Source organism: Hevea brasiliensis, chromosome 4 (assembly GCF_030052815.1).
Source record: "Hevea brasiliensis isolate MT/VB/25A 57/8 chromosome 4, ASM3005281v1, whole genome shotgun sequence".
Lineage (NCBI taxonomy): Eukaryota > Viridiplantae > Streptophyta > Magnoliopsida > Malpighiales > Euphorbiaceae > Hevea > Hevea brasiliensis.
Window position 1 is genome coordinate 107,752,781 of NC_079496.1, and position 13,260 is coordinate 107,766,040.

General features: G+C 30.3%; 1 protein-coding gene across 1 annotated transcript; it reads right to left on the reverse strand.

Moving 5' to 3' along the window:
* Nucleotides 1-246: 246 nt before the first annotated feature.
* LOC110631762 (K(+) efflux antiporter 6) lies at nucleotides 247-10,686 on the reverse strand. Its single transcript, XM_021779711.2, has 20 exons — nucleotides 10,288-10,686; nucleotides 9,433-9,476; nucleotides 8,241-8,299; nucleotides 8,040-8,106; nucleotides 7,899-7,960; nucleotides 7,736-7,811; nucleotides 7,503-7,577; nucleotides 6,836-6,907; nucleotides 6,663-6,746; nucleotides 5,598-5,666; nucleotides 5,363-5,440; nucleotides 5,120-5,208; nucleotides 4,369-4,465; nucleotides 4,211-4,264; nucleotides 3,481-3,576; nucleotides 2,494-2,682; nucleotides 2,315-2,392; nucleotides 1,998-2,042; nucleotides 814-903; nucleotides 247-733 (listed from the first exon to the last, which is right to left on the reverse strand). Exons 1-20 carry the CDS (start codon nucleotides 10,508-10,510, stop codon nucleotides 650-652), a joined length of 1,731 nt encoding a protein of 576 aa, XP_021635403.1. The 5' UTR covers nucleotides 10,511-10,686; the 3' UTR covers nucleotides 247-649.
* Between the last annotated feature and the right edge of the window lie 2,574 nt (nucleotides 10,687-13,260).

A 13,260-nucleotide genomic window follows, 5' to 3' on the forward strand; every position in this document is an offset into this window, starting at 1 on the left:
TAAAATTAAAGGAATTAAATAATTTTCAAAATCTAGGGACAAAAATGTAATATAATATAAAATTTAAAGATGAAATAATTAATTTTTTAAAATTCAGAGATTAAAATATAATATAAGACAAAACCTAGTAACAAAATTGTAAATTTCCTAATAAAATATTAGTATCAATATCAGTCAAAGTTCATTTCATATAGAGATGCGTCTTTGAACATGACAAGAAATAATATTGAGAAAATAGTCGCCACAGAATTAAATTTGACAATTTGATTGAACATCAAGTATGAGTATTCATCCACTATCATCCTAGATTATAAGCTCAAATTAAACTACGGTACAAAGGAGAAAAATTTTCAGTAAGAGATGAACGATCATCTAAATCACATGAAAATGCTTCATGTCAGTCCTTAATGGCAGTTAGATTACCTCATCCCCATTCTTCCATTTACGAGGATTGATTTGGTAATGATTTGGTTAGTGACGTGCAACAACAACAACTAAATCTCAATCTCAACACCAAACTTGGTTAGTGACATAACGGAAAATTTCCGACAATAACGTTGTATCAGGAGAGGGTAAAAACCTTGATTTCATCTGCACAGCGAGAAGCACTGGCCAGAGCCAAAACTCTTGAAATGTTTATGTACAGAGCTCAAGAGTCATGAGGTTCTTGGACAATTAATGTAATCCGCTGTTTACCACTGTCTGATCGGAAGTTATCTCCTTTAAACCCAATCTGAGAGTCAAAAGAACATCCAGCATAAATTTAGAACAAAACTTATTACCAAAAATGATAATACAATCTACAAAACTTACCTCTACAGAACTGTCAGGTGGGAACCACCGTAACAGAATACCAAGATTTGCCACCGCAGGAATTAGCTTGAAAAGCAGGGGAGTCATTATCTGCAAGAGTTTTATTCAAATAAACACCTGAGAGAAGTAACTTAAATTTTTTTTCTGCAAATATAATCATCAATGCTTTTAGTTTTCTCAGTAGTTGTATCACCGAGGTTGACACAAATAAATCAGACCAATATTGATTTGTTGAATATTCCACTTGATTACCAGCCATACTTACAAATTAAAATAATAATTTTAAGAAGGAAAGGTAATTTTTCACTCTTATGAAAACAGGCATGGATACATACATTTATTTTGAGTGGTAGATATGTACATCTTTAGAAGCACAAAATGTACACAAATTTTAAATGGTATAATGATTCCCATATCCAGAACTCCACAGCCATTTTCAATTTTATTCAATGTTCTAACTTTATCAATTTAGTCTGTGAACTTTGAATTAGTGACAATTGAATCCCACCAAACAAGAGTTGAGGAGGTGCATAATTGACAATTTAGCACTGACATGGCATATGCTCAGTTGGAGGTTGAGGCTAAGTGGGAAAGTCTTCTTACCAATAGACTCCACCTAATGTCCTTGAGAGGACCAAAAACATTGTTGATTAAATGATTTTCTAACAGAGTTTCACCAGCTGTTTTTAGGGCACCATTGGACCCACTAATAAGAATAGTTCTCTATTCAATCTCAACCCTAGCTAGCCATGCATTATTAATGTCACACCTTCAATTACACACACCACTTCCTCAGTGGATATATAGAATTGAATATGGCTGCAAATTTTAGGATATTAAGATCATCAGCCCTTCTACACTGTCACATTAATTGTAAGATGCACAGTCAACTTGCAGTAAATGCACATTATTCCACTAGTCCACAAGTTACCTTTCATTTCACATATTTTTCACTTCATTTTCAGGAGAGTTTAGAAATTGTAACTTCATAAAGAAGTAAGATGGAAAATTCACAATCTTCTGAGGAGAGGAAATAAAAAGAGGTACCAGATACTTGATATAGATTTCCACCATGGACAATCATCATAGTGCAATAAGGTGCATGAGAAATGCAATGTAAAAAAGGAGCTTAAAATCCGTTAGATGTCACATCAATGAGTGATTCAATCATATTGTTTCCATACCAGGCTAAGAGCTGTTGTCCCAAGAAGAAGTAGGTAAAGCTTCCCCTGAAAATGTTCAAAGCATTAGCTTACAGCAGCGCAAAATTGCCTCGGCCCCCGCCCCCGCCCCCGCACCCACACCCCAAAAAAAGAAAAAAAAAAAACTAATATTAGGGCCAAAAGTTTTTCTTCAAAAAACAAATGCAATAGACCATAGCGATCAATAGATAATGCATAAGAAACATGCTTTGGTATGCTAATTGGTAAACTTCTCATTTCTCATAGCAAGGGAGTTTTTCTTGAACATTGTCACAATGGACTGCAACAGTAGCACTAACCTCAATGAGATGAAGATTAGAAGCACGGCTGAGAAGAACAAAAGCGAACTCCCCTATTTGAGCCAGCGACATTCCAACCTACAGATTTACATAACACATGCTCCCTCAACCAATGAATCCGAAATAAAAAATAAAAAATAAGGAAGAGCAATACAACAAAACATCAAACAAAACCTTACAAGCATTGCAGTCTTGTTGTTATAACCAAATCCTTTTACAACAGTAGTGATTATGGCTGTCTTTATGATTATGACTAATATAACAGATGCTAGCAATATATCAACATGGTTCCACAGAAAATGAACATGGATCAGCATCCCAATGCTGGCAAGGAATAAAGCAGCAAAAAAATTCCGAATGGGTTCTATCTGCACAAGAAACAAAACTTCAGATCTGGGAAACTTCAATGCTAAGCTGCAACAAGATAAGCAACAAATCAATTAGTGCAACGATAAACCACAACAGCAATAACTACTGCAAATTCCACATGATATTAGATGTACAAGTACTAAAAAAATGAAAAGAATTTGGCTGTTTAAGGGAAGAAGAGAAACAGAGGACTGGAAGAATATTTTATAGATACAGAAGTTTATTTACATTGACCAAAAGACTAATGGCCTACAATGCAAACCAAAGAAACACGTAGGTAAAGCCACAAATTATGTATGAATCTGCATAGGGCATTTGCAATGAATAGCCTACAAATAATGAGAAGGAACATCTTAATGAATCTAATAATTTCAAGCGAAATAGATCAACTGGGCTAAAAACTGGCACCTTGACAGCATCATTGCTCTGCCTCTATGGGAACTTTACAGAACAAATACTTTGCTTCTTTGGCCTGAACAAGACCATCACTGAGGAGCACATCAGTGTCACATCATCCCAAATTCATTTAACAGTCAAATATCAGTAGGATTTTATTTCTTTTGCTACATTATAGTGCTAAATGGAAAGTATAAACTGTTTCATTAATCTCCTGAGACAAATTTGTTCCGGCATATACACTCACAAGCCACATCCAACATAATTAAATGAACAGGAAGAAACACTTCTGTTATACCATGGTTCACAGATTGCCAAAGCTGTCATGTTGCATCCATAAAGATGCATAAGAATATAACACTCTACAATTTCCAATGACAGTTTAGCAAATATAACCTTACTTGTTCTAGTGTATGATGAGCAAGATCAGTTGTTGATATCATCACCCCAGCAGCAAAAGATCCCAACTCTAAACTTAGGCCCAGCTTATCACTACACTGAAATGATAGTTAAAAAAAAAAAAAAAAAAAAAAAAAAAGGAAGAAGAAGAAGAAGATAAGAATACCACTTAATATGCAATCTGAAGAAGTTCATAAGGATGCCAGATTAAATTATCTCAAGATGCCATTTGAGATGCAATATGAATCCAAGGTGAATATAAATATGTCACTAATAAGGCCCTTTTATAAAAACAATATGCCAAATGCCATCATTAAATAACAAGAAGAGCCCATTTATGACTGTATATGCCATACTGGATGAATAAACTTGTGTATTTCCATATTTGTTGACATCATTCTCCACAGCGGTTAATACACACACTCCAGACAACCATATTCAAAAATTTCGTTAATGGAATTTATTCTTCACTCTTCAGTCAACAATTGCAATGGAATACAAGGCTAACATTAAGGGACAGAAAGCCTTGAAATTCATCAATGAAGTTGCAATTCACTGGTCCAAATGCTCAAAATACTACTGATCAAAAGGTATGCAAAAAATGTTGACCACAGTTTCAACATCTGTATGTACCCAGATGGAAGACAGCTGATAAGTATATATGCAAGTATCAGTAAGGACGAGTCAATGCCAAAGTTCCATAGGGATCTAGAATAAGTAATTGGAACAAACCCAGGCTATAAGTAAGCAGAATGCCACTGATGCCAATTGATAGAGCTCATTGGTCTGCACAAATGAAAATATGGCCATGGAACAATGTAATATCGCCCAAAATCAGATATCCATTCCAGAAAAACTTTTAGGTCTTCTTTAAACTAAATAAGATGTACCTGTGATGAAAGGTTCATCATCAATTTAAGAAACCAAGGAACGCAAGTACGTGATAATATTGACAAAACACCCAAAAATGCAATCAACACTACCAACCTGTTTAAGAAAAAAGAAAGTACATTATAATAGATATAATAGATAAAAGATTTCAATGCTCACAGAAATTTGGAGGGAAAAGAAGTGAATGGGGAAAAAATTATTAATAGGATACTGCTACTTGCCTAATCTTTAAAGAAGGTTAACAAAGTGAATTATTTTTTGAAACAAATACACCCCTACATCTCCTAACTCGCTCTTTTACCATGAAAACATTAATCGTAGGCCCAAGATAAAATGTCAAACCAGGTTATTGAATATTACAAGATTGAATGATGTTTGGACTTCCATCCATCATTATTGACCAAAATGTTTTATAAAACTGTCTCAGGATACACATGTTTAAAAACGAGGAGAAAGGGGAGAGTGGGGGAGGCACAGAGAGAGAAAGAGGGAGCAATAAAGATGAAAGTGGAAGAGAATTGTTGAGCCTTGAAGGCTATTTCTTACAAGCATGATTCATGAAATTTCAATTTCCTTAAATGATACTACAGAAGAGACTGCATTTTATGCGCACCTAAAGAGACACATTGCTAACTTGCCCAAAGAGTAGGTAACTTAGCAGATCCTATATGCAAATGTTTATTAATTCCAGGTAATTGTGGTGTCAACCCTTTCTTGGACACTTAGTCCATTGTGAAATTCTTTACTTACAGTTTAGTCATGGATATTACTCCTTGAAGAACATCAGAAGTTCCACCAAGAATGGGAAGCAATGCAAACAACAAACCAACAGCACAGTCCTGGTTGGCCAAAAAATTTCTCAAGACTTGGCAATAATCAAGGGTGAAAGAAAAACCATATTTTAGATTGATACTTGAGTACCAGAATCAGTAATAACATACTGAAAGTGGATTCAAGGTATCAGAATGAGTGCAAGGGAAAGGAACTCGATACCTGCAGAATGAGAGTGCCAATGGTGACTTGACCATGAAGGGCATTAGTAGAATTCTTTTCCATCAAAAACTTTAAAACCTGGGACAAATCATGCACTGCAAACATGAGCACAAAAAGCAAATAAATTTGTGCAAGAATGTGTGTTCTTGTGTGATTTAGTCTTTGTGCGAGAGAGAGAGAGAGAGAGAGAGAGAGAGAGAGAGAGAGAGAGAATCCATATAACACAAGGTTTTACCACTGCTGTTGAAGACATCGAAAGGATAGCACCAACAAATATACCCTCAGAAGGCTTACCACCACATAACTGCAAACAGCATCAGGTCAGAACTGCAGCATTTAAAATAAAAACTATGCATAACATACCCAATAAATGGTTGCACCAAAACCAAAGGCTTAAGGCTTGTTCACTAGTGGAAAACAGGAGCACCTTTCTAGAACAATTTTCTAAGAAAATTGGAAAATAGAATCTCGTATTCACATGCGCCAGTTTTTTCTAAAATTTAACTAAGATTTGGAAATTGTTTTCCTTTATAACAAAAGTTTCATTTTCCAACTGGAAAATAATTACTTTTCTATCACCAAAATTACATTATAACTTTTTTCATAATCAAAATTAAATAATTATTTAGGAAAATATTTATTGACAATGACAAAAATTAATCATATCATTATAAAATAAATAAATAACACATATTAAAAAATTTTAAATAAAGTGTTTTTAAATATATTTTAAAATGATTTATGTTTTTAGTTATGAAAGATATGAATATTTTTTAAATTTTTGAACTAGAAAACAGTTTTCTATTATTGATAGGTGAACACATTTTCCCTTATTTTCCATAGAAAATGAAAATTGTTTTCATAGAAAATGGAAAATGGAGAACAAAAAACTGTTTTCCACAAGTAAAATGCCTTAACATCTCCACTGAATATGTAGCACAATGGTGTTTGCAAACTACAAACCAAAGATGAGCTTTGAGGCCAGAAGGATGAAATAAGAACTTCAGATCATTGCAAAGGCATATATTTGGAACTATCATGCAATATTTGAGTTTGATCCCATTAATGATACAGCAGCATTAACTATCCGCACAAACTCAACAAGGTCAAACCTAATAATGGAATCTAAAAGCCCAAAAAAAAATCAAACATTAAAGGTGCAGTCTGCAATATTTTGTTCCTAGATAATTAACTGAACATCTCATATTTTTACGCATGAGTAAAGGTACTTTCACATTAAAAGGGAAAAATTAGCGAAGACAAACTGATACAAAATTTCTGAAAGAACCAATAGACATACCATCGCTGTAATCCCACATAGGAACATAAATAAAACAATTTGGAGCAGACCTCCTAAAACGGCAACTGCCCGTACAACTCGAAGCTGAAATTGAAGTGATGAACTTTGAGCTATGGATTAACTACATTTGGAATAATGTAAAGGAACAAGAAGAAGCACATGAAACAACTGACTTTTGTAGTTGAGAACTCCAGGCCCAACGCAAAAAGAAGAAAAATAACACCAAATTGAGCAACTGTCTCAACCTACAGACATGAACCACATGAAAAAGAAAGTAACGCAGTGAAGTTATCTGATAAAAAAAAGATAATAATCTCAATTAGAAAAGAAAATAGCAAGACTATGAACTAGCAGGTATATTGCTGAGAGATGATCAAACTGAGTTATAAAACATTGAAAAAAAGAAGAAAAAAAAAATTTTGTTTTCAGCTATTGCTACAAAAGGGGATAAATGCTAATTAACTATTGGTCACTAAAACTGTACTTAATGCCCTCAATTACTTTATAACTCCATTATAAAAGCCCACTCTGATTTCTGGTTAATTTCATGCAGTTATTGTGAATTAATCAAAAGCTTTCAAATAGCACACCACAAGTAGAAATGTCAAGCCTAAAGAACCAACATGACACAATCAATTCAAATATTCATTTGTGATCTAAACTGAAACAATAAGCATCATAACGTCATGATACGCTGCTCAAAACATAATGCTTTAAGCTCTTATTTGGCCAAAATTTTCACATAACATCAAAGACAAGTGTTCGCCTCCAGAAAGGTTTTAGAAAAATCAGTACAAAAAAGTATATTTGAACACTTCTTGTAATGGAAAAGCAACATACTTGCACCATTTCACTGACAAAGCTGAACCCTCCAGGCCCAATAACAGACCCTGCTAGCAAGTATCCAGTAATAACCTGTAAAATGTTGGTGTTAGAAACTGTTCAAATGAATAAGTATGCTCAGATAACTTAAAGAATATGCTCAAATAACTTAAAGAATGCATGCTCAGACATTGAATTATATCCTAGCAATGCAGTGTGTCATGAACTAAGCTTAGATCAAATATGCAGACCGGCTGTCCGGCACACGCAAACGCAATGCCACCACAAGTTGCAGACACAATGACGACAACCAAATCTGATATCAATCTACAGAGAAAAAAGTAGATAAGATCAGATAAGCTTACCAACTAGTACAGAAAAATTAAAGTAACCGCAAAAAGTTAGTAAGCTTACCTCAAATCCAACTGCAGCACTGGATATTTTGATTTAAAATTAGATATAATGAAGATGTTGTCCTGAAGGGGGAAAAGAACAGTATCTCAACCATAATAATATTGTCAACACAGAAAAGCTTCAAATGAAACAAAACAATACCTTTCTATCTATCAGTGTAGGAGTATCTTCAGCTCCATTATCATTTTCCAAATTGAAAATAAATGACCTACAATGAGACTCATAAAGGGAATATTTCAAACAATGTAAAAAAACATATGTATCTAATAAATACCCTAACTAGCTTTACTGTTAAAGAAACTAAAAAGGAAATCTACTATTCTATAAGATGGAAGCTTATACTTTTCCTCTTTTGTGTCATTTTTCTTCGGTTTAACTCTGGCAACAGTTTCCAGAACTGCCTGAGCAATGCAAAGAAAATAAAGAAGATTCATTCAGCAAACTTCAAGCCAAAATATGATCAAACGAAACCAGCAAACGAGAAAGCAGACAACTTGATGGCACATTTTCCTGCTTATGAAACCAGATCAAATTTGTGTTGAACACACAATTTATCATGATAAAAAGAAAATGGGATTCATTGCCAGTATATCCCAGCTTAACAAAATTCAAGTATGGAAAGCAAATTGATTATAATTTCCATAGATTTGAAGAATCAAATGCCCCAATACGAAAGTGTGATAAGTTAGCAAGGGAAAGAGTGAGAAGGGGAAAGGGAAGCGGGAAGGCTTGAGATGACGTGGAAGAAAGTAGCATCGTTTACAAGTAATGGATATTGGCATAGCCTTAGAGGGTATTTGATTTTGCTACTTACTTTTAACTTTCGAATTAAAATATATTTTTTAACTTATGAGTCGAATTAAAAATAAGTAATTAATTGTTTGGTAAAATTACTTAAAAATAACTTTTCAAGTAATTTAAGAGTTTGGTTAAAAGGTATTTAAAAATAATTTAATTTATTAAAATTACCAAAAAGGATATGTAATTAAGTGTTGTAATTGTTAAAATGAGAATAATATTGATATTTTCAAAAATTATTAGGATAATATAATATTTTCCTTGATCAAAGAATAGTTTTAAAATAAGTAGATAAGTCATAAGTAAGGTATCCTTATTTATGACTTCTGACTTATTTAAATAACTTTTTTAACTTATAAATCAAACCAAACACTAATGTACTTACGACTTTCTAGTTATAAGTAGGTTTGACTGATTTATAAGTAAAACCAGACCCCCTTTTAGTGTCTAACAAAGCTGAATGGCAAAAAATGGTTCATATAACCAACCTAAACTAGTTTGGGATTAAAGTTTAGGTATTGTTGTTATTGTTATTCAATAGATTTGAAGAAAAATATTGAAGAATGGTTAATTTCTTATCAAGATATTGAAAATTCTAGTTAAACTATTACAAATACTCTAACATGGAAATAAGCTGCAACGTATCTCAATATGCTCCTCCAATGGTCATCAAATAGTGATTCATATATGTTGTTGCTTAAAATTTGAATTTTGAAATAAAAAGAGTACCACTAACCTGCTGATCAGCTACACTATTGTTGAAGCTTCCAGAATCAGTTGCTGCCAAATAATAGTGGAGGAAAAATGATTAATTATATGTTGGAAGGATGTGATGATTTAACGGTTTAAAGTATGTGAGAGATGAAGAATGTAAACCAATGACCATCAAAATTATTAGAACCCTGTTAAATATTGAATTGCTCCACTGTTATACATTTGGATTTGCACGCGCAAATGACGGGAAAGCCAAATAACACCACATAAACGGTAATTGGTGTCTAAAACAAGTCATTAATCTCATGTAATTTCAATTCTACGATAAAATTCAGTTCTTTGTTTCACATATCGCCTAGATTTAGAAGATTCGTGCCTTCAATTACACATATAAAGTAGTTCAATTTTCAAGCGCCGCCCAAGCGAAAACCTCCTTGCAAATAGTTCAGATCTTAAACCCAAGTCCCAAAGCATGTAATACAAAAATTATAAAATTAGAATTAACAGAAAGAAGATACGAAGTCCTATATCTCAGTTATCACTATATTATTCACAAAAGACAGAAAACCAACAAGCAGTCGTAGCAATCGGAATTCTGAAATGTATAATGGCAGGATAACCTACTAAATCTAATCACCCTCACGTTTCGTTATAGCAAGGCGAATTTTCAGTTCAGCTTCATTTGATTCACTATTGTTTTTGCCTTGCAAAATTTCCAAAAAAAAAAAAAAGTCTAGACCTGAACTAGGATCAAAACCAAATTAAAAGCTGCTTAACTATTGGAATTCAGTTAAGCTTGATTCCTCTAGTTGTTTAAGTTTAAAGCATCATATGGAAGCAGTAACAGAGGAGGCAGAAGCAGAGGCAGAGAGAGAACCGTCGTTTTGTTCATTCTCAGGGAACTCCTTCCGAAGAGCATCATCGATGATTTTAGCGAAACTGCCATCTTTAGGTTGAGAGAGGGAGGAGTTGGAGACGGCAGTGTCGTTGGCGACGTCGAGCCGATCTGAATCGGAGAGGTCGAGAGCTCCAGAGAGCGAAGCGAAGAAGAGGAGAAGGAGAATTAGCTGAAAGAGCCAAAGAGTTCTTATGAGCACCATGGAAGAAGATAGAAACGAAGAAGAAATGGTATCCTCGATGTTCACGACAAGCAGCTGCAGAGCATAGAAGACGAAGAGACCGAACGACAGGGGTGGGAGGGGTCAAGCTGGTAGCCAGTCATAAATCAAGTTAGAAACATCAACCACCACCAGCAGTAGTCCACAAAATATGAGTGTTTTTTTTCTTTTTTTTTAACCAGGTATCACTCTATACGTCTATTTGACTTTGGTATTGAGACTTACGTAGAGTAAAACTATATTAATTAGGAAATATTAAAAAATAATTTGAATTAAATTTAATAAATTTTAATTATTAAAATAATAAAACAATTTTTTTTATTAAAACTTAAAATGGTGGTTTTTTTTTAGTAATTTAGACTTTAAAATTTTAATATCAAATAAGTATTATTTTATTTTATAATTTAAAAAAATTAACTTTTTATTATTTATAATATCCTTTTTAATAATATCTTATTAAATTTAAGTAAATCTTATCATTACATTCAATACTTATTAATAAATTAGATATTTTTTTAATATTTATGTGTATAAATAATTTTATTAGAAATAATTTATTTTTTCTTTTAATTTGGATTATCTATTTAATAATTACTTATAAAAGAAAATTTGATTGAATAGGGAATAATTGTTTTTGGTATAATATAACTTGATGAGAAGATTTTTTTTTTTAAGAAGAAAAACACTTATTATTTTTATTTGAAAATATTTTAATGTATAAAAATAAGCATCTTTTAAAATTTATAATGCACTTAAAACAAAAATTTCTACTAAATTATGAGATATTACATAAAGATGACATCAGCAATAACATTTGCAAAAAGTTAAGTTTGTCGTGAAAATTAAATGTGTGTGATTTTATTAATGAAATAAGGGTGAATTTATCCCATATTTAGTGAGGAGCTTCAATTTAATTTATTTTTAATTTTTAATTTAATTTAATTTATAAATTTTTATTTACGTTTAAATTATTTTAATTAATTAATATGTGTCATTTTTTAATATTTAATTACTTTTTAATATTAAAATATTAATAAAAATATTATTTTTATTATTTAATATTTTTAATTAAACTGAAAATATAAAAAAATATATCTTTATATTTTCATATGAATAATTAAAATTAAAAATTATTATTATAATTAATTTTAATTATTCAAATAAAAAAATATAATTTCGTATTTCATGCATTTAATTTAAAATTAAAAATTATAATTAAATAAAACTAAAAATATAAAAATATTATTTTTTCCATCTTTATATTTTCATATAATTAATTAAAATTAAAAATTATTACTATAATTAATTTTAATTATTTAAATGAAAAAAAATATAATTTTGTATTTCATACATTTAATTTAAAATTAAAAAATTATAATTAAATAAAACTAAAAATATTATTTTTTCCATGTTAAACATGGAAAAAATAATATTTTTATATTTTTAGTTTAAACATGGAAAAAATAATATTTTTATATTTTTAGTTTTATTTAATTATAAAATTTTTAATTTTAAATTAAATGCATGAAATAAGAAATTATATTTTTTTTATTTAAATAATTAAAATTAATTATAGTAATAATTTTTAACTTTAATTAACTATATGAAAATATAAAGATATTTTTTTAAACTGAAAGATATTTTTTTATATTTTCAGTTTAATTAAAAATATTGAATAATAAAAATAATATTTTTATTTTTATTTAAATAATTATACAATATAAAAATAATATTTTGAATATTAAAAATAATTAAATATTAAAAAATAATACATATTAATTAATTAAATTAATTTAAGTATAAATTAAAATTTATTAATTAAATTATACTAAAAATTAAAAATGAGCTAAATTGAATCTCCATAATAAATATAGAGGACAAATTAATCATTTTTCCTTTTATTAATTCAACCACGATAGGATCAGGCTCTATGTACTGTAATACTCGAAAAATAGAGTAACAACACACTAATACAATTTTAGCTTTTTAATAGAAACAAATATTTTTTAATAAAATTAATAATATTTTTTAATAAAATTATATTAATTTTATTAAAATATGTTAAATTATAAATTCTATAAACACATTCTCCATTTTGAAAGATTATTATTATTATATAAATATCTCATATCATTACTATATATTTTTTAAATTGATTATATAGCACAATATATATATATATATATATAATTTTATAAAATAACAACGGTTGAAAATTAATATAATATGAAAAGGATATTTATATTTAAAAAATTACAATAATTATTTTTTATAAGTTTGACTAATCGATTTCTTTAAATTGATTTCAAACCGGTGCTTGGGTTGTCACCCTTGGAAAGCTGGTCGATAGGGAATGACATCTGCGAAGACTAAACTAACAAGAAAATAAGAAATTCAAATGGTGATAATATTTAATAGGGAATGATATTAAAGTACTAATACAATGATCTAATAATGCATATCACAACTTATAATAATTGATACTGCCGTGCTTCCTTCGTTTGCCAGATGAGGATAATCGGTTTCAGATTTTTTGAAAACGCATAAAAGAGTAACGCTAGCGACTATTACTAGGGGTGTAAATGAATCAAGTTATTTGTAAGCTACTTGAGACTTGACTTGATAAAAATTTGACTATTTAAAAGAGTCGAATTTAAAATTGAATTTTAAATGAGTTTAATAAAGAAGCTAAGTTCGAATTCAATAATATTTGACTCAAGTTTAAGCTTGAA